Here is a 24700-nt window from a genome sequence, read left to right on the forward strand (position 1 = left end):
GCGGGCCTCGGGCGGACTTCCGGGTCGCGCGCCTGCTGGTTGCGGCGGCCGCCCCTTGGAGGTCTCGCCCCCGGCCTGGCGCCCAACCGTCCCCGCGTGGCCGTTTCCGCGGAAGCTGGCACTCGGGAGCTCCCGGGGCCTGGCTGCGCGGCGGGAGCAGCGGGCTGTGTGCGCGGAGCGCCAGGGCGCTGGCAATGTCCGTCTTTTTGAGTTGGTTCCCACTAAAGAACTGAAAAGCTCAATTTTAGAAACCAAGATTGGTAGCTTCTGTAGAAAAAAGTCAGATCTGGCGGCATTGGACGCAGACTCCCGGGTGTCACCCACCACCTAGAGCTGCCCCCGCAGGTAAGACAGCACCGCTCGCCTGGACCCTGGGCCGCTTCCTGGTCCCGGCGCGGGGCCTTGGAGCTGGATCCCCAGACAGCATCGTTACCCGCCCGCAGCTTCACAGAGATCTGTCTCCAGACAGGCTAGCGTGTGTTATCCTTGTAATAAAGCAGGTTAGTTCGTAGAGGGCTTTACTGCTTGCCACATCCTTTGATAAGTGCTCCCCTTAGTGACCCTGGAGCATCTCGGAGAAGTCCCACCCCTCCCCCCGCTTTTGGGGTGACAAAACATGACCGCAGGGGCATTACACGGCCAGGTGTCCGGGGTCTGGGTATAGGTGGTGATGCATCTTGAAGTCCAGTGTCATTATATGGCCAGGTGGCCGGGGTCTGGATACAGTTAGTGATACAGCTTGAAGTCCACACAAGTCACACGGCTTCTCCAGCCAGTGTTCGTCTCCTAAATGGAATACAAGGGTTGGGGGCTCAGGAAGGAGTCAGGCTGTGTTTGGGTGTCCCTAGCATACAGGTGGCTGGAGAAGGAAATGACAACCCACTCCAGTGTTCTTGCCTGGAGAATCCCAGAGACAGAGGAGCCTGGTGGGCTGTCGTCTATGGGGTCGCAGAGTCCAACACGACTGAAGCGATTTAGCAGGGGCAGCAGCAGAAGATCGGTGGCAGTTGAAGAGATCCCTGAGGGGACACAGTAGTTAGAAAGAGGATGCAGTCCTCAGAGGGGAGGAACAGCCAAGGAAGCAGGAATAAAACTAAGAGCATTGTGTCCCAGGGCCGCAGGAAGATGGGGGTGGGGGGGAGGGTAATTAGAAGTGACACATAGGGTGTAAAAGTAGGGAAAAGAGTGAAAGTTGTATGTTGGACTTAGCAACAATGAGATCTTTGGTGACTGCCAAGAATAACATTGTTTCATTAGAAAGCTCCCTTTAACCTAAGGGTAGGAGTAGAGAAAGGAAGAGGAGGGTAAGTGGAGGTAACTCAGTGCCTTGGTGTGGAGAGTGAAGCTGGAGTGATGGTGGGGACTGGGGCAGCCTCCAGCTGGCGAGCAGGGCCAGGAGAGACCGGGCGGGTGCACAGTGGTCCCCTGGAAGGTGGGAGCATAGGGAAGCATTTGCTTTGGAGGCGGGAAAATCACTTCTCCCTGTAAAAGGAAAGGGAGGAAGGTGTAGTAACTTTATATGTTTGTTGGAATTAAACTGAAAGAATTCTCTAATGACTTCACAGCGAATAAGGAGAAGAAAACATCTACTGAATTTGAGATGGGAGGTAAGACAGCTAAGATGGAAGCAGTGCGAAAAAGATCTAAAGTAGCTTTTGTGGGAAACCTAGTGAAGAACACAGGAGAGCGTGATGGTGCCCAGGGTGTGTCTGAGCTCAGAGGATGTGGGCTGTGCTGGTGGGACCTACCTCCAGGTGCAGAGTTCTAGATAGTGTGACTCCCTTGGGGACGAGAGTTTATCAGACTTTGTATTTCATGTTGATGGAGCACTTTTTATACTGATGCTGCTTGAGGAGCTGCAGTAGCACCATCTTAATGCAGTTCCGTGTCTCTGGACCACACTCCCTCCTAGACTTGTAGCCCTGTGTTCTGAGGTGGCTCACCTCACCTATGCACGTCTAAGACCGTGTGCATAGTCTTTGTCACCAAACCTGTCTCTGTGGTAGATTTCATAACAAAGACTACAGTCAGAAGTTAAAAAGATTTAATAATGATGAATGGGTAAATTCATCAAAAGATGTAACAATCCTAAACGGTTCTGTCTCTGATAATAAAACTTCAAAGTACATGAAGCAAGAACTAATAGTTCTGCAAGGAGAGATGGAACAAACCCACAGTTGTAGTTGGAAATTTCAATACTACTTTCTCAGATAATGACAGAACAAATACCCAGAAAATGACCACAGATGTGGCAGAGTTGAGTGACACCATCAGTCAATTGGACTTAATGGGCATTTGTAGAATACACATTGTCAAATATATAAGCAACATTTAGCAAGATGTATCATGTTCTGGGCAAATATGTTCCCTGACCACTATGGAATTAAGCTAGAAATCAATAGCATATATCTGGAAAATCATCCAAACATTTAAAAACCTATGGACTCACTTTTAAATTACCCATAGATTAAAGGAGAAATCAAAAGGGAAATTAAAATTTTACACTGAATGAAAAAAATGAAAATGCAGCATTTCAAACGTTGTCTCAAATCATTCACCTTAATAAATAGAAAAATAAGAGCGGATGAGACTCGAGCGGATGAGACTCTTCAGTACAAACGGGCAATGATGAATGTCAGGAATGGAGGGGCTCACGGGGGCGGGGGCGGGGGCGGGGGCTCTGAGACATAAATAAGATGAGCGACTTCTGGCCAGGCTGAGCAAGGGGAAAACGATTCACAATATCATGAATGAAGGTGGGGATGTCATTGCTAAAAGGGTAATCAAAGAACATGAACAACTTTCTGCCAATAAATTCAATCACTCGCACTAGGGAACAAATTCCTCGGAAGACCGTGCTGAAACTCACTCCATCCAGAAGAAACAGGAAACCAATGTAGCCCTATAACTAGTAAAGCATTGAATTTGTACTTAAAAACTTTTCCTCAAAGAAAACTCCATGCCTAGATGGCTTTCCTGGGAATTCCACCAAACTAAAGAAATATTACCAATTCTATAAAGGTTCTTTAAACTGAAGGAAATGTTTGCCAGCTCATTCTATAAGGATAGCATTATTCTAATGCCAAAATTTGACACAGACATTGCAACAAAAGAAAATTGCAGACCAATATTCTCATAACAGAAACAAAAATTCTTATAAAACATGTTTCGGCAAACTGAATCCAATGTTATATAAAAAGGGTAATACAACGTGACCAAATGAAGTTCCTCTTAGGGACGCAAAGTTGGCTTAGGGTTCAAAACTGGATCAGTGCAACTTACAGTATTACAGTGGAAAAGGAGACCAAACGGGTCATCTCAAGATTTAGGGGCTTCTTTCCAGCTATAATGGTAAGGAATCTCTCTGCAATGCGGGAGACCCTGGTTTGATCCCCTGGCAAGCTACAGTCCATGGGGTTGCAAAGAGTTGGACACAACTAAGCAACCAACACACAAGACATAGGAAAGCATTTGCTGGGGACCCCCTGCTGACCCAGTGGTTGAGACTCACGCTGTCACTGCAGGGGTGCGGGTTCAATCCCACGTGCTATGTGGCCAAAAAATTTTTTTAAAAACAAAAAGCATTTGACAAAATTCAGCATCCATTCCTGATTAAAAAAAAAAAAATACTGTCAGCAAGCTAGGAATAAAATGAAGCTTTCTCAGCATGATAAGGACATCTGTGAAATACCTATAGCTGACATAATGGAACGATGAAAGACTGAATTTTTTTCCCTCCAAGATCGGGAACAAGTATTCTATATTATACCAGAAATTCTAGCCAATGTAATGAGGCAAGAAATTAAAAGCTTCCAGGTTGGAAAGGAATAAGTAAGATTGTTTATTTGAAGATAACATGATAGTCCGTGTCAGACTTTCCCCACCTTGGCTACGAACACTGTGGGCCAGATAACTCCTTATCAGGGCTGGGGAGTGATGTCTCCAGTGCACATGGGGCCTTTGCCAGCACCTCTATCTCGGCCCCCAGATACCAGTAACATACCGCTTGTCACAACCAAAAATGTCTCCAGGCATTGCAAGTGTCCCTTAAGAGGAAAATTGCCCTCAGTTGAGAATTGCTACTCTAGGTGAAAAAAAATCCATGGAAACTGCAAAAAAAGCTACTAGAACTAATGGTTTTAGCGAGCTATAGAATACAAGGTTAGTAAACAAACAAACAAAAAAATTCTATTTCCAAATAGCTAGCAACAAATACTGGAAATTGAAATTAGAAAAAAACACTATAATAGTGTCAACAGATACTAAATTTTGAAGATAATCTGTAATAGATATGCAAGATTTATAACTGAAAACTAGGCAGCTTTGCTCAGAGAACCCTTAATAAGTGGAAAGATACACAGTATTCATTCATTTAGAAAATTCAGTATTGTTAGGACATCTAATCAATCTATACATTCAATGTCATTCCAGTTAAAATCCTATCATACGTTTTTAATTGACACATGATTTTAAAATTCATTTGGAATGGCAGGGGAGCTAGAATAGCCAAAGCAAGTTTGAACAGGACAAATTTTTATGACTTACACTATGTAACTTCAGTTCTTACTATAAAAGTACAGTAATCTAAATAGGTGGTGTTGGTATAAAAATACATAAGTAGATAAGTGGACCCACAAGTATAAATATGGTCAGTTGATTTTGAACAAAGGTAATTAATTGGAGAAACGATAGTCTTTTCAACAAATGATGCTGGAAAAATTGGATATCCATATGTTTAAAAAAAGACTGTTAATCCATACCTTGCATCATATATGGAAAAAAAAAATGTAAAACTTCTAGAAAGCCACTTGTGAGAGTTTCTAATATGACACCAAAGAACAATCCATAAAAAAGTAGATGAACAACAAAAACAAAGAATATCAGAGTAGATAAACAGAACTTCACCAAACTTGGGAACTTCAAAATATATGTTGTAGATGTGCTTCAGCAGGTGAATGGATGAATTGGTACATGGATAAAATAGAGTATTATGCAGGGATAAAAAGAAATGACATCGTACAGGAGACAGGGAGCAAGACCATCCCCAAGAAAAAGAAATGCAAAAAAGCAAAATGGCTGTCTGAGGAGGCCTTACAAATAGCTGTGAAAAGAAAAGAAGCAAAAAGCAAAGGAGGAAAGGAAAGATATATCCATTTCAATGCAGAGCTCCAAACAATAGTAGGGAGAGAGAAGAAAGCCTTCCTCAGTGATCAGTGCAAAGAAATATAGGAAAATAATAGAATGGGAGAGACTAAAGATCTTTTCAAGAAAATTAGAGATACCAAGGGAACATTTCATCCAAAGATGGGCTCAATAAAGGACAGAAATGGTATGATAATAGAATGGGAAAGACTAGAAATGTTTTCAAGAAAATTAGAGATACCAAGGGAACATTTCATCCAAAGATGAGCTCAATAAAGGACAGAAACAGTATGGACCTAACAGAAGCAGAAGATATTAAGACGAGGTGGCAAGAATACACAGAAGAACTGTACAAAAAGATCTTCACAACCCAGATAATCACAATGGTGTGATCACTCACCTAGAGCCAGACATGCTGGAATGTGAAGTCCACTGGGCCTTAGGAAGCATCGCTACAAACAAAGCTAGTGGAGGTGATGGAATTCCAGTTGAGCAGTTTCAAATCCTAAAAGATGATGCTGTGAAAGCACTGCACTCAATATGCCAGCAAATTTGGAAAACTCAGCAGTGGCCACGGGACTGGAAAAGGTCAGTTTTCATTCCAATCCCAAAGAAAGGCAATGCCAAAGAATGCTCAGAGTACCACACAATTGCACTCATCTCACATGCTAGCAAAGTAATGCTCAAAATTCTTGAAGCCAGGCTTCAGCAATATGTGAACTGTGAACTTCCAGATGTTCAAGCTGGTTTTAGAAAAGACAGAGGAACCAGAGATCAAATTGCCAACATCCACTGGATCATCAAAAAAGCAAGAGAGTTCCAGAGAAACATCTATTTCTGCTTTATTGACTATGCCAAACCCTTTGACTGTGTAGATCACAATAAACTGTGGAAAATTCTGAATACCAGACCACCTGACCTACGTCTTGAGACATCTGTGTGCAGGTCAGGAAGCAACAGTTAGAACTGGACATGGAACAACAGACTGGTTCCAAATAGGAAAAAGAGTACGTCAAGGCTGTATATTGTCGCCCTGCTTATTTATCTTATATGCAGAGTACATCATGAGAAACGCTGGGCTGGATGAAGCACAGGCTGGAATCAAGATTGCCGGGAGAAATATCAATAACCTCAGATATGCAGATGACACCACCCTTAGGGCAGAAAGTGAAGAAGAACTAAAGAGCCTCTTGATGAAAGTGAAAGAGGAGAGTGAAAAAGTTGGCTTAAAGCTCAACATTCAGAAAACTAAGATCATGGCATCTGGTCCGATCACTTCATGGCAAATAGATGGGGAAAAAGTGGAAACAGTGGCTGACTTTATTTTTTGGGACTCCAAAATCACTGGAGACGGTGATTGCAGCCATGAAATTAAAAGACGCTTACTCCTTGGAAGGAAAGTTGTGACCAACCTAGACAGCATATTGAAAAGCAGAGACATTACTTTGCCAACAAAGGTCCGCCTAGTCAAGGCTATGGTTTTTCCAGTAGTCAAGCATGGATGTGAGAGTTGGACTGTAAAGAAAGCTGAGCGCCAAAGAATTGATGCTTTTGAACTATGGTGTTGGAGAAGACTCTTGAGAGCCCCTTGGACTGCAAGGAGATCCAACCAGTCCATCCTAAAGGAAATCAGTCCTGGGTGTTCATTGGAAGGATTGATGTTGAAGCTGAAACTCCAATACTTTGGCCACCTGATGCGAAGAGCTGACTGATTTGAAAAGACCCCGATGCTGGGCAGGAGGATAAGGGGACAACAGAGGATGAGATGGTTGGATGACATCACCAAGTCAATGGACATGAGTTTGCATGAGTTGGTGATGGACAGGGATGCCGGAGTCCCGCTCCAGCTGGTCCAGGAGTCCCCAAGGGATGAACAGCGTCAGCGAAAGGAAAAGAGACAGAGAGTTTTTTTGTTGGCCTAAAGACCACACTCTTTATTGCTTTAGTCTCTATTTATATAGCATATGATCTTCTACGTAATGATTCTTACAATATTTTTCCATTTAGATCAACATCCCCTGATTCTAAGATGTGTTAAAAGTTTTTTCCTAGTCTATTGTCACATTTTGGTTACATGTTTACCCCGAAACCTATTTTTATTTTACTAAAACATAATCTATAAATCATATTATTCCATCTGTTTATTTTGTACAGCCTGCTACTACAGTGAGTACAGCGTCTTGCTTCAATGACTAAAAACTATAGTGATGGCTAAGGGCAAAGTTTTTCATAGTACAGCCATTGTCAGTGGTGGCTTGTTTACCATCTACCCACATACCACAAGACTATTTCTGGCAAGGGGAAATCTTTTGCAGTTACCTAGAAACTATTTACAATACAATTTATATATATCTTTTCTGTTTGTGCTTAGATTTTGAGGGGAAAAGGCAATTGGCTTAGTTTCTGTAACTTTCCCTGATACATGACCCAAGTTTTCCAGTCATCAATAACAATCTCCTCATGAGGCCAGGTCACAATAGGCTTAGGGCTTGTTTCCCAAATGATCATGGCCTTATTCCCTGGCTGAGTGTTAGGGACCCACCAGTCAGGGGCCTCAGTAGGTTTAATCATTTTTGGAATGTTTCTCTGGGGCAAGGGATCATTTTTCTTTTTATTGAACTCTCAAGATCTCATCATGGAAGCCCCTACAACTCCAGCCATCAAAGAATGACACAGAGTTAGCCACAACAAAAGCATGGAAACAGGAAGGAGGGAAGGTCCCGATCCTGGAGAGAAACCCTTTGCAGTCTCTTCTTGATTGGTGCCGTGACTTTGTCACCCGGCAGTAGATCCAGAACGGCTCCCAACACAGGGAGGCCTGGCGTGCTGCAGTCCATGGGGTCGCAAAGAGTTGGACACAACTGAGTGAACTGAACTGAAAAAGAAATGAGCCAGAAGCCACTAAAAAGACAAAGAGAACCTCAGAAGCACATCACCAGGTGAAAGGAGCTACTCTGAAAACGCCACGTGCTGCTGGATTCCAGCTCCATGACATTCTGGAAAAGGCAAGACTGGAAACAAGTGAAAACATCAGTGGTTGCCAGGGGTTTGGTGTGTGGAGGGATGAATCGAGGCAGCACAGGGGTCTTAGGACTGTGAAGCCACTCCGCGTGATACTGTGACAGTGAGCACAGGTGTGTACTTGTCAACACCCTTAAAGCTACAATACAGCGATGTGTCCATGTTGGCTCATCACCTGGTTCGCGCTAATGTAAGACATTAATGATGGGGCGAGTGGGGGAGGAGCTGGTGAGTGAGCGTTCTCTGCGCTCTCCCCTCAGTTAGTCTGCAGACTCACCAGGGCTTCGAAACGCAGTCTGTTGACGTGAATGTATACGTGCCTCCGTGCTCAGCCGTGTCTGACTCTGTGACCCTCTGGGCTACAGCCCAGCAGGCGCCTCTGTCCACTGGTTTCCCAGGCAGGGATAGTGGAGTGGGCTGCCATTTCCTTCTCCAGAGGATCTTCCTGACCCTGGGATCGAACCTGAATCTCTTGTGTCTCCTGCACTGGCAGGCAGATTCTTTACCACTGAGACACTTGGGAAGCTGCAAATACACATGTACACGTGTATACACACATACACACAGAGAGGGAGAGAATGAAAAGACAGCCCACACTGGGAGAGAATGTCTGACAATGCGCTTGTATATGGAATATAATGTATATACATGGAGAAAAGTGCCTAAGCCCTGCACAATCTCCACAGTAATCTCCACACTCCCGAAGGGGCTGGAGTGCTCTTTGTGACTTGGTCCTGGCAGGTGTACCTCTCAGTCTGAGGAAGTGGAAATCCCAGCAGTGGAATTACTGGATCCCTTATTAATTCTCATGGCATCTGGTCCCATCGCTTCATGGCAGATAGATGGGGAAAAAGTAGAAGCAGTGACAGATTTTGTTTTCTTGGGCTCCAAAATCACTGCAGACGGTGACTGCAGCCATGAAATTAAACGATGTTCGCTCCTTGGAAGAAAAGCTATGACAAAACTAGACAGCATATTACAAAGCAGACAACTCACTCCAATATTCTTATCTGAGAAATCCCATGGACAGAGGAGGCTGGCATGATACCTAAATATACATTGTAAGCATTAAAAAAAAAAAGCAGAGACATCACTTGACCAACAAAGGTCCATATTGTCAAAGCTAGAAATGACAACCCACCCCAGTATTTTTGCCTGGAAAATCCCATGGACAGAGGAGCCTGGTAGGCTACAGTCCATGGGGTCACAAAGAGTCAGACATGACTGAGCAACTTCACTTTCACTTTCTTTCATGGTTTTTCCAGTAGTCATCTATGGATGTGAGAGTTGGACCATAAAGAAAGCTGGACACTGAAAAATTGATGCTTTTGAACTGGGGTGCTGGAGAAGACTCTTGAGAGTCCCTTGGACTGCCAAGGAGATCAAACCAGTCCGTCCTAAAGGAGATCAGTCCTGAATATTCATTGGAAGAACTGATGCTGAAGCTGAAGCTCCAATACTTTGGCCACCTGATACAAAGAATCAATTACTGGAAAAGATCCTGACATTGGGAAAGATTGAGGGCAAGAGGAGAAGGGGGTGACAGAGGAGGAGATGGTTGGATGGCATCACTGACTCAGTGGACGTGAGTTTGAACAAACTCAGGGAATTAGTGATGGACGGGAGACTGGCGTGCTGCGGTCCATGAGGCTGCAGAGTCAGACACGACTTGGTGACTGAACAACAGCAATGTTAATTCTCTGTTTAAAATTTTGAGGAACCTCTGTACTATATTCCACAGCAGCTATACTGTTTATATTCCGGCCAACAGTGTGCTAAGCTTCTGTGTTCTCCATGTTCTCACTAAAAGTTGCTGCTGTCCTTCATTTATTTGTGTGATAGCCCTCCTGGAGGGTGAATGGCTCGTGGTTTTGATTTGCTTTTCCCAGTACAACCAAATGATGTTGAACATCTTTTGATGTGTTTATTGGCTATGGAATATCTTCTTTGGAGAAATGTCTTTTCACATCCTTGGCCCACTTTTTGAATTGGGCTGTCTTTTTCCTGCTAAGTTTCAAGAGTTCTATTTATATTTTGGATGCTAGACTCTTACCAGATATATAATATGCAAATATGTTCTCCCATTCTTTGGGTTGTCTTTTTCTTAATAGTGTCCTTTAAACACAAAAGTCACAATTTTGATGAACTCCAATTTATTTTTGTTGTTGCTTGTGCTTTTGGTGTTAAATTTAAGAATTCTTTGCAGAATGTGAGGCCATGCAGATTTTCTCCGATGTCTTAGCTCTTACATTTAGGCATTCGATCCAATTTTTACTAATTTTTGTATGTGGCAGAGGTAATACCCAAATTCATTCCTTTGTGTGTGGATATCCAGTTGTCTCATCTATATTTGTTGAAAATATTATTCTTTCCCCGTTGAATGGTCTTGACACACTTATTGCAAGTCAGTGGAGTGTGAACATGATGGTTCGCCTCCGAAGTCTCAGTTCTCGTGCGTTGATCTGTATGTCTGTCTTTAAGCTGGCGCTGCACTAACTTGATCACCATAGCTTTGCATTGAGTTCTGAAATTGAGAAGTGCCAGTCCTCAGGTGTCTTCTTCTCAAGATTGGTTTGGCTGCTCATTAAATAGCCAAAGGTTCCTTACATTTCCATACGAATTTTTGGGTCAGCTTGTAAATTTCTACGTAGAAGGCAGATGGAATTTTGAGAGGGATTGCGTTGAATCTGTAGGTAAATTTGGGAAGTATTGCCATCTTAACAATGTTAAGTTCTCTAATCCATGAACAGAGGATGTCTTTCCATTTATTGGGGTCGTCTTTAATCTCAACCATGTTTTATACTCATTTTAAAAAATTTATTCCTAAGTTTTTTGACACTATTATAAATATCATTGCTTTCTTAAATGTATTGTAGGGTTGGTTTTGCCAGTGGATAGAAATGCAGTTGTTTTATACATTGATCTTGTTTCCTGCAACCATGCCGAACTCATTTATTCTAATGGCTTCCTTGTGTGGGTTCCTTAGGGTTTTATTTTTACAGAATTACACTGTCTGCAGAGAGAGATGGTTTTGCCTCTTTTTGTGTGCCTTCTAGCTTGTTCTCCTTGCACAGTTGCCATGGCTGGAAGTCCCAGCACAACATCGGGAGCAGACGCCTTTGTCTTGCCACTGGTCTGAGACGGGAACATTTCTCAGGGTTTTCACCACTCAGTGTGATGTTTGCCCTTTATCAAATTGATGAAATTTCCTTCCATTCCTGTTTTGTTGAATAGTTTTTATCATGAAGAAGTGTTAGATTTTGTCAAATGCTTTTTTTGCATTTATTAAGATGATGGTTTTTGTCTTTTTTCTATTGATATGGTCTGTTACAGTAATTGATTTTTTAATTTTAAACCAGCCTTACATGCCTAGAATGAATCCTACGTGGCATGATTTGTTAACATTTTGTTGAGAATTTCTGTTTCTATATTTGATCTTTACTGATTTTTTGAATAAAATTTAATTGAAAAAAACTTAAACATACAAAAAGTATAGAGAACTATGTGATGGACGTCTGATTCCCAGAGTTAACCCTAAAGACTACAGCGCCTTCTGTCGTGTTTGTCAGACGCCCTTCCCTCCCACCTTCCCTGCTCCCGTCTCCCTCCCTTCTGTGAAGGAAAAGGATTGGGTTTAGTGCCGGCCCCTCCCGCTGATCACAGGTGAAAACTCTGGACAAAATATCAGAAGAAAACGTGCACAGAAGGCAGCAGGTTGAAAGGGGGTCAGAACCCGCAGAGCGACACAGGCCTGGGTCTCCGATTGCGCCCAGGCCTCCTCCTCTGGCGTTGACCCCAGGCCAGCTCCAGCTGTGGGTCAGGCAGCGAGGGCCGAGGGCCGCTGTAGCCCATTTTTCTGCCTGTAGCAACTATGAACGGGGCCCCGAAAAGCAGGAGACCGTGAGGGAGAGGCAAAGAGCGAGAACCATCCAAATGGTCTGGTAAAGAGCAAAGCTGGAGGACTCGAGCAGACATCAGGACTCACGTGAGGCTGGCATGAAGGCGGTGCGACGCGGCAAAGGACAGGCACCTCATCCTCAGGACAGGATGGGTGCTCCCAGAGACACCCTACGAATGTGTCTGTTAGTTTTTGACCAAGGTGCCTGTGAAGGCAGTTCAGTGGAGAAGGGACAGTCTTTTAAACAAGAAGTGTTGGAATAATCAGACATCCATCTGCAGGAAAGGGAAACTTGACATGCAAACATACTTTGCATGTTATATAAAAACTCAGAATTGATCATAGGCCAAAAGTCAAACCTCGAACTTTAAAGCTTCTAGAGGAAAACAGAAAATCTTTGTGATCTTGGGTTCAGCAAAGCATTGTTAGATATGACACCAAAAAAATAATGCATAAAAGAAAAAGTGGCAAGTTCAAGTTCATCAAAATTTAAAACTTATATTCTTCTAGGGACTTCCCTGATGGATAGCAATCCTCCTTGCAGTGCAAGGGAGGCAGGTTCAATCCCTGGTTTTGGATGATGCAATGAAGACTCGAGGTAGTCAAATAAATAAATAAATATTTTAAAAAGGAAACTTACATCCTCCTGAAGATTGGTAAGAGGAGGAAAGGCAAGTCACAGACTTGAAGAAAACGCCTGCAAATTACACATCTAACAAAGGACTTCTAACCACAATGTGGAAGGAACTGTCAAAATTCAACATGGATACAAATACCCCCCAAAAAAGTGAACTGAAGATTCTCGCAGGCACTTTGCCACAAAAGGCATACAGGTAAAAAGTAGGCATGTGAGAACACTCAGCCGGTCAATATAAAGTGCAGGTTGAACCGCAGTAAAATAGCATGTCTGTCAGCACAGCTAAGATTGAAAAGTCGTCAAGTTTATAAAGAGCCTCCAAACCGAGAGGGGAGCAGCTGCAGCTTGCTCACTGCTGGTGGGCGTGCAAACCTGCAGCTACCCTGGTAAACGGTTCAGCAGTTTCCTGTGAAGTGGACTTAGCGGAGGACCCAGCAGACCCCTCTGAGCACCCGCCTCAGGAACACCGCGCTGGCTCAGACCCGTGCTTCTTTCAGGCCCCACCATGTCTGGGCCCCAGACCCCGGAGCCGACCCTTGATGGGCAGGGAGACGCCTCCGCAGGCTTGCCAGACGAGGAAGAGGCCGACGGGATCCAGCACTCGCATCGCATGCTCAGCTTCAGCGACGCGCTGCTGTCCATCATCGCCACCGTGATGGTCTGCGGGGGGCCCGGGCCGCTGAGGGGTGGGAGGGGGGACCCAGGCCGGCCCGAGTGCCGACGCGGGCACCCAGGGAGCAGTCGGTGCCCAGGGAGTGTCCCTGGACCTGCATTGTGTCTGTTCTAGATCCTGCCTGTGACCCATACAGAGATCTCCCCGGAGCAGGTACTTGGGGACAGTCTGCAGCGTTGGCGTGCAGGCGGGGGCCTGGGAGGCTCAGTCCACGGGCTCAAGGCCGGGCTCTGCTTGGGCCACCTGGCTGGGGGCCTGGGGCCAGGCTGTCGCCATGTCACCCCCAGAGCCCGCCCGCCCCATCCTGGCTTGTGAAGGAAGGCGGTGCCCTCGGGCTGAGCCTTGAGGGGAGCTGAGAAGGGCAGAGGCACCTGGTGGCGGGCATGGACGCTCCCCGGTTCTGTGCCGTGGCCCCTGGCGCGGCCCACCGAGCAGGTCCTGGGGAGCAGACGGGCCAGCCTGGGCCCGCGTGGGAGCAGGGAGGAGAGTGGGAAAGGAGGGGAGGCCAAGTTTCCATTTCTAGTCAGCTTGGAGCGTCTCCACCGGGTAAGAGACAGCGACATGTCCAGCCCTTCCGAGGCGGGCCGTGACCCGGCAGGTGAGCTGGGCGTGTGCGTGCCCAATGCTGCCCTCAGCCCCTCGTGGCCAGCGGTGTCGCCTCCGGCGCTGGTCTGGCTCCAGCCTGGACGCTGCTGGGAATCTTCTGGGAGGTGATGTCGTTGCTTCTCAGGGGGTTTGAACGAGACCGAGATGCAGGTAGAGCCCAGTGACCTTTGGCAGAGGGCCCTGTATGGCTTTCTCTGCTCCAGGGAGCCGCCTCCCCACGGGGGCCTGCGGGCTGTGCTCAGGAAAGCCACGTGCCGCGGGGCCTGGGCACTCCTGCTGCTCCGGAACCTTCTGGGGACTTCAGTGCCATCGCTTTCAGAACAGGGAGGCAGGTGTTTGCGGGAGATGCTGAAGGTGATGGGGACCCGTGGGTCTGGAGCGCCTCACCTCTGACCACTGTGGAGAAGTCCCCAGTCTGCATGCCGACCAGCCCAGAAGGGCTCTGAACCAGACTGTGGCTGGGACACTCCTTCAGGGCAGGTGCTGCGGGCTGGGGCGAGCGCCCTGTGGCTGGCAGCCGGCGCCAAGGAGAAGGCTCGTTGAGACCACAGGACCTGGGGATGTGGAAAGCGGGGCTGCTCATGTGGGCTCAGAGGGCCAGCAGACAGGGCGAGGCGTTGGTGTCGCCATCTGGAGTTTCCGATGATGGTGACGCCTGAGCCCTCTCCTGTGCCACCTGGCGTGCGGTCACACAGCCCTCTCGCCAGGCCTCACAGGGCCTCAGGACCACTCACCTGGCAATGCTGTGACTCTCTATGGCTGCCAGGCCCCTGGCCACCCTGCCGAGGTCCTGGGAGAGGCCTGAGGCCTTTCTGCCTCCAGAGCAGGCATTTCAGGGGGCTGCCGGGTCAGGAGGACCAGGAGCCGCCAGAGGGGCCCTAGGGCCAGCCCGAGACCAGGCTAAGCCTGGGTGGGGGCGGGTCGTCCAGGGGTGTGTCCTGGGGGGGGGGCGCCATCCCAGGCGAATGGGGTCGGATGGGAGGCACTTCTGTTGCAGGAGTTTGACAAGAGTATCCAGAGGCTCCTCGCCACCAGGATTGCCGTCTACCTGATGACCTTCCTCATTGTGACGGTGGCCTGGGCGGCCCACACGAGGTACAGCAGGGAGGCAGCCGTTGGGTGTGCACCCAGCAGGCGTGGCCTCGCCTGGTCCAGGGTCAGGCTGGCCGCGGGTATCCTCGGGTGGACGGCCGCCCCTCCCTGTTCCCCATGGAGGCCTCGCCCAGACCACTGCTTTCATGGGCACGTTGCCGCGGCAGCACACCCCAGGACAGGACGATGACGGGTGCCAGGCACAGCGCTGCCGCCTGCCTGGGCCGCCGTGACCCCGGGCAGGGCAAGGGCAGGGCCGCGCTGGCCGCCCCAGTCCCCGGACACGGGCTCCGGGCCCGAGCCTGAGGGAAAGCGTCCTCAGGACCCCAGGGGAGCAGGGTCCCGGAGCTGTGGTGACAAGCCCCCACGGGCGGGAGGGCCAGGAGGCCCCCGAGGGGGAAACGCTCCCTGCCGGGGTGCTGGGTGCACAGGGAGGCGACGACCTGCGAGGCGACGGCCTCCGGGTTGAAAGTGTCTCTTAACGTCCCGCACACGTGTTTTCAGTCAAGTGGTCATTTCTAGTGAGGACAAGTGACCCCCTTTCAAGGATTCGAGGGCTCTTTCCTGCCTCCTTGTTCACAGAAAGCAAGGAGGCCTGGGGGCTGCCCGGCCCAGTCCTACCAGGAACCGTGCAGGCCGCGGGCATGGCCGGTGCCCATCAGCCCAGCAGCGGTCTGTCTAGGGGTTCAGCAGCGCCCCCCCCTCCGCCTCAGGGGCCGCAGGCTGGGCTTCCGACTGTGAGAAGCACCCAGCCCCTCGGGTGCCCTTGGCCCTGGCCAGGCGGAGACCTCCCTCTGGGGGGAGCAGGCCGTGTCCTCGGGGCTCCAAGTGGGGAGACTGTGTGGAGGCCGGGATGGGCCACAGCCTGGGCGCTCTGCCTGCTTCCTCCCCCGTCAGTCTGCTGCCCACGTCTCCCCATCTCAGTGTGAAGCCGTCGTGAGTCTCTGTATCTCATACTGTCAGAGCCACGTTTATTCACAGTGACTTTTGCTCTTTTCCTTGAATTGTTCAGGTTATTCCAAGTTGTTGGGAAAATAGATGACACGCTTGCCCTGCTCAACCTGGTGAGTCTCTCCTTCGGTTCCTGGGCTGGAGCTCCGTCTGCCAGGAGCCAGGGCCGGTCCTCAGCCCGGGGTGTGCAGGGATGGGCCTCCCCGCTGCGCTCAGCCACCCCCTTCCCTCCTCCCTCCCTCCCAGGCCTGCATGATGACCATCACCTTCCTGCCGTTCACAGTGAGTCACAGGGGTTTCCAGCCCCACTTCCACCCCGGGCTCCAGCTGCCCTCCACTGACCCCAGAACACTCCCTCCTCAAAGCTCTCAGACCCGTGGGCAGGCAGCCTGGACCACGTGGTTGCAGAGGTTTCCGTCACGGGGTGGGGGTGGGGGGGGTGGGAGGAGACGCCTGCCCAGCCCCCAGAGCCCCCAGCCTCCTGGCTGACCTGGGGTTGTCCCCGCAGGTCACCCACCCTCTTCTCACCCAGCAGCCCCTGAATTCGAAGGGAGGGCCATGCTCTGAGTGCAGTGGATCACGGAGGGTTGGGGTCTGGGGAGCCTCTACGAACCCGATAACCTTTCGGCTTTAAAGGCTTCATGCTTCGGCCCAAGGGCTCCTGTGGCAGAGACGCCCCCTCCCCTGATGGCTCCGCAGGGGCCTAGGCATGGCCCAGCGGACTCGCGGGGGCCCTGGGGCCCCGCAGAACCTGATTTTGTGGGTCTTTCTGGCTGCAGTTTTCCTTGATGGTGACCTTCCCCGAGGTGCCTCTGGGCATCTTCCTGTTCTGCATGTGTGTGATCGCCATCGGGGCTGTGCAGGTACGACACCACGCCCTCCTGTCTCTCCGGGCAGCAGCTGTGGTGTGAGCTCAGGCCGCCTGCTGAGGGGCCGGTGCAGACTGTGCCTGCCAGGGCGCGCCCGCCCCGGGCACCCGCTTGGGTGGACGGAGAATGAGATGGGGCCCGGCACCCTCAGGCTGGGCTGAGACTCCACGCCCGCCCGAGCAGCACCCCACACCCCCAGACCGCCCGTGGCGCCCACCGAGGCCCCCCCGTAGCCTGCAGCCCGTCTCCCGCAGGCGCTGATCGTGCTCTATGCCTTCCACTTCCCCCACCTCCTGAGTCCCCAGATCGAGCGCTCCGCCCACCGGGGCCTCTATCGGCAGCACGTCCTGGGCATCATCGTGCGGGGCCCCGCGCTCTGCCTGGCCGCCGCGGGCTTCTCCCTCTTCTTCTACCCCGCGGTGAGTCCAGGGCCTGCCCAGAGCCGCCCCCGGCACCCACTCCGCGCAAACGCGTGTGGGGCCGTGACCCACTGAGAGAGGAACTAGGGAAAGACCTTCCCGAGCCAGGAAGGACGGAAGTGGAGGAAAGGGAGGTGCGGGCACGGTGGACCGGGCAGGGCGGCGACCACAGAGCGCAGGGAGACGGCTGCGGGGAGACCGCGGCCGCAGGCGGGGCTGCGCCGGCCTCGGTCCTGGCTGAGCTGCAGCCGGCGACGCTTCGCTAAGCCCACCAGCGGCCGACGCGGGGCGGCGCCTGCCTGTATGCGGGCTCTGGTGAAGCGTCCTAACAGGTGTGAAAGAGGGAATTTTAAATGGCTAGTAAATGCTTCACGAGAATTCCAAATTTAAAATAAACAGACTGGCAAGGGCTGCAGAGCCACACCCTGGAGGATGGAGCTGGGGGCTGGGGTCCAGGGTCCGGGGTCCCCCAGCTCAGGCCACGGGTGGGGGCGGGGGAGATGGATGTGTCCCGTCACTGTGTGGGGGCTGCTCCTGGTGGTCAGGGGCCTTGGGGACCTTCGGGACCAGGTGAGGTGACCCTGACCGTGGCCTTTAGTGGGCGCTCCCCGTGGACAGGGCACGCCAGCAGGGGTGTAGCACAGAGAGACAGAAGGGCAGGACTGGGGTTTCCAGCATCTGGGCTCTGGGTGGGTCAGCCCCCCGACTCTGGCCAGGGGCTCAGGCAGTGGAGGTCGTTGCGTAGACAGAGGGCCCGGCCGGGCTGTGGAGTGAGCGGCCGGGCGAGGAGCAGGCAGAGCGGAGGCCCCTGGGCAGGCGCTGTGGGTGCCATGAGACGCCCGGGCAGGGAGATGACTGGACCCTCGAGCGATGCACCAGTGGGGGGAGGGTCTTCGTGGGGCTGGGGCCCAGGTAGCCCCTCCCTCCCGCAGGGGTGTCTGGCCCCTCTAACCCCTCGCCTGCCTGCCTGGGCCCCTGCCTGTTACCGCCGGGGAGAGCCCCCCACCCAGCCCCCCAGGAGCCCTCGGCCGTCCTCCCAGGAGTGCTCACAGCCCGCCCCCGGTCTGGGATGCTGTCTCGGGCCCACCTTCTGGTTCCCACCACGGTCGCTTCCCTGGCCCACCGTCCCCACCTCCCTCTGGGCCATCTCCCCCAGGACTGACGCTCAGGCCTGGGGCCTGCTCCTCCCATGGGCTCATGCGCCTCGGCCCTGGGCAGCCCCCGACCCACACCCAGCTCAGGTCCCGCTCCGGCTGCTATTTCACACGCACACACATGCCCTGATCCTGCCACAGTCTCGCTCTCCCTGGGCCTCAGCACTCCTCTGAAGTTCTCTCTCTGCACAGTCATACCTGCTGATGGCGACGGTCATCTTCCTGCCCTACGTGAGCAAGGCCGCCGGCTGGTGCAGAGCCCAGCTTGTGGGTAGGTGCCCGGTGGGGGTGTCCTGGGGGGCTTTGGGGCTGCCGCCAGGGCCCGCGGAACATCGGCCAGGCGTCCCTGCAGGGCTCCCCGCTGGCCCAAAGCACTGAGGGCTCAGCTGCCCCTCCCCGGCCCACCACAGGCCCCCGACAGCCCCCAGCTCACAGCGTGGAGGTCTTCACCTTCGACCTGCACGAGCCGCTCAGCAAGGAGCGGGTGGAGGCCTTCAGTGACGGGGTCTACGCCATCGTGGCCACTCTGCTCATCCTGGACATCTGGTGAGGGCTGTGGGCCGCCCTCCCAAGGGGCTCCCACCCGAGGGCCCCGGGCAGGGCCTGCTCCCCCAGAGCTGCGGACGGCGGGCAGGCTGCAGCTCCCTGTCCCCTGGCTCTGCCGCTTGGCCAGGCGGCCTCTGCATCTGTCAGAGTTCCAGCCTCAGTTGTTGCATCTTCATTTCTAAGTGTTTTATCTACTCCTTTTTCAAATCTTCCATCCTTTTTAAAGCCTTTTTTGTTCCTTGGCCATATTTCAGTACATTCATATTTTGTTAACATTTAAACACTCTGATTTTATGTTCTGTATCTGATCATGTCCTGATGCTCCTAAGCTTCTATTAGTAGCTTTTTCTTACTGTAACTTGTGAATTTTTAAAAATTAGGAGAAAATGTTCACGGGCACAGATCGCTGAGGCCTAGACCGAGGTTTTGCCCTGAGCCAGAGCCCTGCCCGCCTTGTCCCTGCTGGGTGGCAGCGAGGGGCAGCTGTGGCTGGGAGCCCCATGGGTCAAGGTTCCTTCCCCCACCCAGAGGCACAGCCCGATGACCCAGGCAGGGGTCCCCGGGAGCCCCCGGGCTCTGTCTCCTGCCCCCACCCGCAGCAGCGTGCGTGCGGCCGCCGGGTCTGTCCAAGCTGCAGCTGTCGTCCACGACCTCCTCCGTGTGCCCGAGGCTGTCCTCACAGTCAGGTTCGGCCTGGGGGCTGCCCCCCAGTGGAAGGGCCACTGCTGGAGGGCGCAGACCTCACAGCACCACCTGTGGACGCCAGAGGGGCTGTGGGCTTGGGGTCTGGCGGGCAGGGCTGTGGCCAGCCTAGACAACAAAGGCGGCAGCTGAACTTGAACTTCAGGTGAGCGGCACTGCGGGTGCCAACTCAGATCCGCAAAGGTCCACACGTGCTGTTTGTTCATCTCAAGTTCGAGTGTGCGGGGGTGGCCGCGCTGACCGGATGCCAGAGGTGGGGCCTCCGCAGATTGGTGTGTCTCTCCCCTCAGCGAGGACAACGTCCCGGATGCCAAGGTCGTGAAGGAGAAGTTCCAGGGCAGCCTGGTGGCCGCGCTGGGCGAGTCTGGGCCGCACTTCCTGGCCTACTTCGGCTCCTTCGCCACCGTGGGCCTGCTGTGGTTCGCCCACCACTCGCTCTTCCTGCACATCCGCCGGGCCACGCAGCCCATGGGGCTGCTCAACACGCTCTCGCTGGCCTTCGTGGGCGGCCTTCCTCTGGCCTACCAGCAGACGTCGGCCTTCGCGCAGCAGCCCCGCGACGAGCTGGAGAGCGTGCGCGTCAGCTGTGCCATCATCTTCCTGGCCAGCATCTTCCAGTTCGCCATCTGGACCACGGCGCTGCTGCGGGAGGGGGAGACGCTGCAGCCCTCGGCACGCTTCGGGGGCCGCGAGCACACATTCATGTTCGCCAAGCTTGCCCTGTACCCCTGCGCCAGCCTGCTGGCCTTCGCCTGCACCTGTGTGCTGAGCGGCTTCAGCACGGCCATCTTTCACGCCATGCAGATCGCCGTGCCCTTCGCCTTCCTGCTGCTGCGGCTCCTGGTGCGCCTGGCGCTGGCCAGCCTGCGGGGCCTGCGGGGCCTGTTGGGGCCCGCGCTCACCAGGCTGGTGCCCGGGGCCGTGGACGAGGCCCAGTCCCCGCTGCTGCCTGACCCCTGCTAGCACTGTGCCGCCCCGCTCCGTCCCGCCTCAGGGGCCTCGTGAAGATTCGTGTCCTGACTCAGACCCTCGGATCGCTTCCCCTCTGCAGAGAAGACTCTCGCGGCAGCTTCACTCCGTTGCTTGTGCCTGTTGTCAGCTCAAGCAGAGATGAGCCCCAGAGGGCTGCCAGGAGGTGGGGGCCCTGAGGCCGTGGGCCCAGCCCCTCCCTGGACTCAGTCCACACCCCCAGTGCAGAGACCTCAGCAGGCTGCCAGGCCACCCACCCACCCACCCCCCGCGACTTGCCCCGGGTACAGCGACGCAAGAGAGGACAGCAGCAGGGCTGGACACCCAGACTCTATTTGTCCAAGATATAAATTACGGTCACCTTCAGGGGGTAATTACACACAAGGAAGGGGCGCAGAGCTCACACAGACTCTCAGGCTCGCTGACACGCAGAGGACTCGTCCACCCGAACCACAGTGACAGACAGTTCCCATCAACCGGTGCGGCTGCAACGCAAAAGCTGATTCCACCCCCGGGAACGCAGGCCTGCCTGAGGGACGCACACCGGGCACCGGAGGCCCGAGGCAAGGATGGGCCACCACCCGCAGCCCTTGTGGCACACGTGTCTGGGTAGCTTTGGCACAAGCTTGGAGGGTATAGGGCTGGGCGGAGCCGTGTCTGAGGTTGAGGCCAGTGTCAGGGCAAGGCCGCCACCCAGAGTGAGGGCCTGGCAGCCAGACAGCACCAAGGCAGAGGGACGGAACAGTCAGGAAAGGGGCTCGCGGATGCTCCTTCATGGCCTCGGGGCTCCTAGGCAGCTGGGCCAGGCTCCTCCGGGGTGAGACAGGGCTCTGGGCCAGCTGGACTCCGGGGCTCTTGAGTGACCCGCCTGGCAGCCCATCTGCGTCCCCCGTCTCCACATGGAGAAGCACGGAGACCCGTCTGCTCAGTGGACACGGAACCCGCGTGCTGACTGCTGACACGCAGGGGGTGAAGCGCTTTCCCCAGCCGATTAAACCACTCCCACCGCATGCTCGCCTCACTTCCTCAGGGGTCCTGGCCGGGCCAGCTCCTGCTGCCTCCCGGGCACCACACACCTCCTAGGGGCCAGGCCCACCCAGCTTCCTCGGGGCCTGCCTCTCCCAGCCCAGTCACTCCAGGGTCCCCGCAGGGCTCCAGACTGGGCCAGCCAGACACCACCCAGCCCGGGAAGCTAGTGGCTGGGGTGTCCTGTGACTGTTCTGGGTATCCCCAAGGCCCAGAGAGCCAGCTGCCCTGTAGGGGTGTCTCAGGGCACTGCTGAGGTCTGGTGCTGCCTAGCTTAGAGGCCCAGAGGTGGCAGAGGGGCCCCAGGAGGAGTGCGTGTCCTCCAAGACAGCAACCTGGTCCCCAGGAAGCCCCGCGCCCACCACCCACCCAGCAGTCTCCGCGTGGCACAGGGAAGAGACAGGAAGGCCAAAGGCCACAGCTGCAGGCGCATCTGTCTGCTGCTAAGCGTTCCTCCAGGACGCGCCTCTACTTGGGGTCCCCCTCAGGGGCCAGCGCCCCGTCTGCTCGTGCATCCTTGGGGGTCCCCGCCTTCCTGGGCTTCTGCTTGGCCTTCCTGAGCATGTGGACCTGTCCCGGAACACGCAGGGGCTGTTACAGCCCAGGCCACCTGGCCACAGGTCCCAGAGCTGCCGCCACCACCTCAGCCCACTTCACGGAAGGAGATGGAGTAGCGGCCAAGGGCTGGCCGCCTCATCCAGCCCCGTGACCTCTCAGGGTCAGAGAAGAACCAGCCACGGCTGGACTGCCCACCAGTGGCAAGCCCTCTTCCGACCCCACCCTGACACACCTTAGGACCCGCGGCCGAGATGATCAGGTGCCCGGGAGGCTGGACCCAGGGTTCACCGTCCACCTGCACAGGCGTGGCCTTGAGGAGGGTGACGCGGAAGTAGGACCCCTGGGCGATGCGGATGCCTGAGCGCAGCCCGCTCTGGACCTGGCCCTGGTGGGAGGAGGCCAGGCTCGGTGGGCCGCACCGAGGGTCTGGTCTCCAGCCCGCCCATTCCCCGTGTGCTCACCCCGGGCCCCGGTCTCCCCACCCCCACACTCCCCGTGTGCACACCCCGGGCCCCGGTCTCCCCACCCCCACGCTCCCCGTGTGCACACCCCGGGCCCCGGTCTTCAGCCCACCCATTCCCCGTGTGCTCACCCCAGGCCCCGGTCTCCAGCCCGCCCATTCCCCGTGTGCACACCCCGGGCCCCGGTCTCCCCAACCCCACGCTCCCCATGTGCACACCCCGGGCCCCGGTCTCCAGCCCGCCCATTCCCCGTGTGCTCACCCCGGGCCCCGGTCTCCCCACCCCCACGCTCCCCATGTGCACACCCCGGGCCCCGGTGTCCAGCCCGCCCATTCCCCGTGTGCTCACCCCGGGCCCCGGTCTCCCCACCCCCACGCACCCCGTGTGCACACCCCGGGCCCCGGTCTCCAGCCCCCACGCTCCCCGTGTGCACACCCCGGGCCCCGGTCTCCCCACCCCCACGCTCCCCGTGTGCACACCCCGGGCCCCGGTCTCCAGCCCGCCCATTCCCCGTGTGCTCACCCCGGGCCCCGGTCTCCAGCCCCCACACTCCCCGTGTGCTCACCCCGGGCCCCGGTCTCCCCACCCCCACGCTCCCCGTGTGCACACCCCGGGCCCCGGTCTCCAGCCCCCACGCTCCCCGTGTGCAGACCCCGGGCCCCGGTCTCCCCACCCCCACGCTCCCCGTGTGCTCACCCCGGGCCCCGGTCTCCCCACCCCCACGCACCCCGTGTGCACACCCCGGGCCCCGGTCTCCAGCCTGCCCATTCCCCGTGTGCACACCCCAGGCCCCAGTCTCCCCACCCCCACGCTCCCCGTGTGCTCACCCCGGGCCCCGGTCTCCCCACCCCCACGCACCCCATGTGCACACCCCGGGCCCCAGTCTCCAGCCCCCACGCTCCCCGTGTGCACACCCCAGGCCCCGGTCTCCCCACCCCCACGTTCCCCCTGTGCACACCCTGGGCCCCGGTCTCCCCACCCCCACGCTCCCCGTGTGCACACCCCGGGCCCCGGTCTCCAGCCCCCACGCTCCCCGTGTGCACACCCCGGGCCCCGGTCTCCCCACCCCCACGCTCCCCGTGTGCTCACCCCGGGCCCCGGTCTCCCCACCCCCACGCACCCCGTGTGCACACCCCGGGCCCCAGTCTCCAGCCCGCCCATTCCCCGTGTGCACACCCCGGGCCCCGGTCTCCCCACCCCCACGCTCCCCGTGTGCACACCCCGGGCCCCGGTCTCCACCCCCACGCTCCCCGTGTGCACACCCCGGGCCCCGGTCTCCAGCCCCCACGCTCCCCGTGTGCTCACCCCGGGCCCCGGTCTCCCCACCCCCACGCTCCCCGTGTGCACACCCCGGGCCCCGGTCTCCAGCCCCCACACTCCCCGTGTGCTCACCCCGGGCCCCGGTCTCCCCACCCCCACGCTCCCCGTGTGCACACCCCGGGCCCCGGTCTCCAGCCCCCACGCTCCCCGTGTGCACACCCCGGGCCCCGGTCTCCCCACCCCCACGCTCCCCGTGTGCACACCCCGGGCCCCGGTCTCCCCAACCCCACGCTCCCCGTGTGCACACCCCGGGCCCCGGTCTCCAGCCCCCACGCTCCCCGTGTGCTCACCCCGGGCCCCGGTCTCCCCACCCCCACGCTCCCCGTGTGCTCACCCCGGGCCCCGGTCTCCCCACCCCCACGCACCCCGTGTGCACACCCCGGGCCCCGGTCTCCAGCCCCCACGCTCCCCGTGTGCACACCCCGGGCCCCGGTCTCCCCACCCCCACGTTCCCCCTGTGCACACCCCGGGCCCCGGTCTCCCCACCCCCACGCTCCCCGTGTGCTCACCCCGGGGCCCAGTCTCCAGCCCCCACGCTCCCCGTGTGCTCACCCCGGGCCCCAGTCTCCAGCCCCCACGCTCCCCGTGTGCACACCCCGGGCCCCGGTCTCCCCACCCCCACGTTCCCCGTGTGCACACCCCGGGCCCCGGTCTCC

General features: G+C 55.2%; 2 protein-coding genes and 1 long non-coding RNA gene across 15 annotated transcripts in view; 2 read left to right on the forward strand and 1 right to left on the reverse strand.

Annotated features, from left to right (window-relative positions):
- TMEM175 (transmembrane protein 175) lies at positions 1 to 21689 on the forward strand. Of its 11 annotated transcripts, none has more exons than XM_081577411.1 (12): positions 1 to 345; positions 1566 to 1607; positions 13196 to 13356; positions 13486 to 13524; positions 14975 to 15072; positions 16082 to 16133; positions 16267 to 16302; positions 16800 to 16883; positions 17144 to 17308; positions 18655 to 18733; positions 18873 to 19008; positions 20001 to 21689. In XM_081577411.1, the coding sequence occupies exons 2-12, from the start codon at positions 1601 to 1603 to the stop codon at positions 20671 to 20673; spliced, it is 1530 nt and encodes a 509-aa protein (XP_081433537.1). In that variant the 5' UTR covers positions 1 to 345; positions 1566 to 1600; the 3' UTR covers positions 20674 to 21689. The 11 variants fall into 11 exon arrangements, with proteins under 11 accessions (XP_081433537.1, XP_081433548.1, XP_081433591.1 ...); XM_081577422.1 differs by having other exon boundaries at positions 14978 to 15072; XM_081577465.1 differs by lacking the exon at positions 17144 to 17308.
- Positions 7661 to 12680, forward strand: LOC145541327 (uncharacterized). The gene is made up of 2 exons (XR_014078934.1): positions 7661 to 8276; positions 9429 to 12680. It is a non-coding gene; the product is annotated as an uncharacterized LOC145541327 (long non-coding RNA).
- DGKQ (diacylglycerol kinase theta) overlaps positions 20994 to 24700 on the reverse strand; it is a 13071-nt gene continuing 9364 nt past the window's right edge. For all 3 annotated transcript variants that reach the window (XM_081577394.1, XM_081577383.1, XM_081577372.1), the window contains 2 exons: positions 22496 to 22648; positions 20994 to 22275 (listed from right to left, as the gene is read on the reverse strand). In XM_081577394.1, the coding sequence (XP_081433520.1) occupies positions 22174 to 22275; positions 22496 to 22648 (255 nt within the window). In that variant the 3' untranslated portion in view covers positions 20994 to 22173. The remainder of the gene's footprint in view (positions 22276 to 22495; positions 22649 to 24700) is intronic.

This window comes from Giraffa tippelskirchi, chromosome 1, assembly GCF_054371585.1.
Source record: "Giraffa tippelskirchi isolate mGirTip1 chromosome 1, T2T-mGirTip1v1.2.pri, whole genome shotgun sequence".
Classification (NCBI taxonomy): domain Eukaryota; kingdom Metazoa; phylum Chordata; class Mammalia; order Artiodactyla; family Giraffidae; genus Giraffa; species Giraffa tippelskirchi.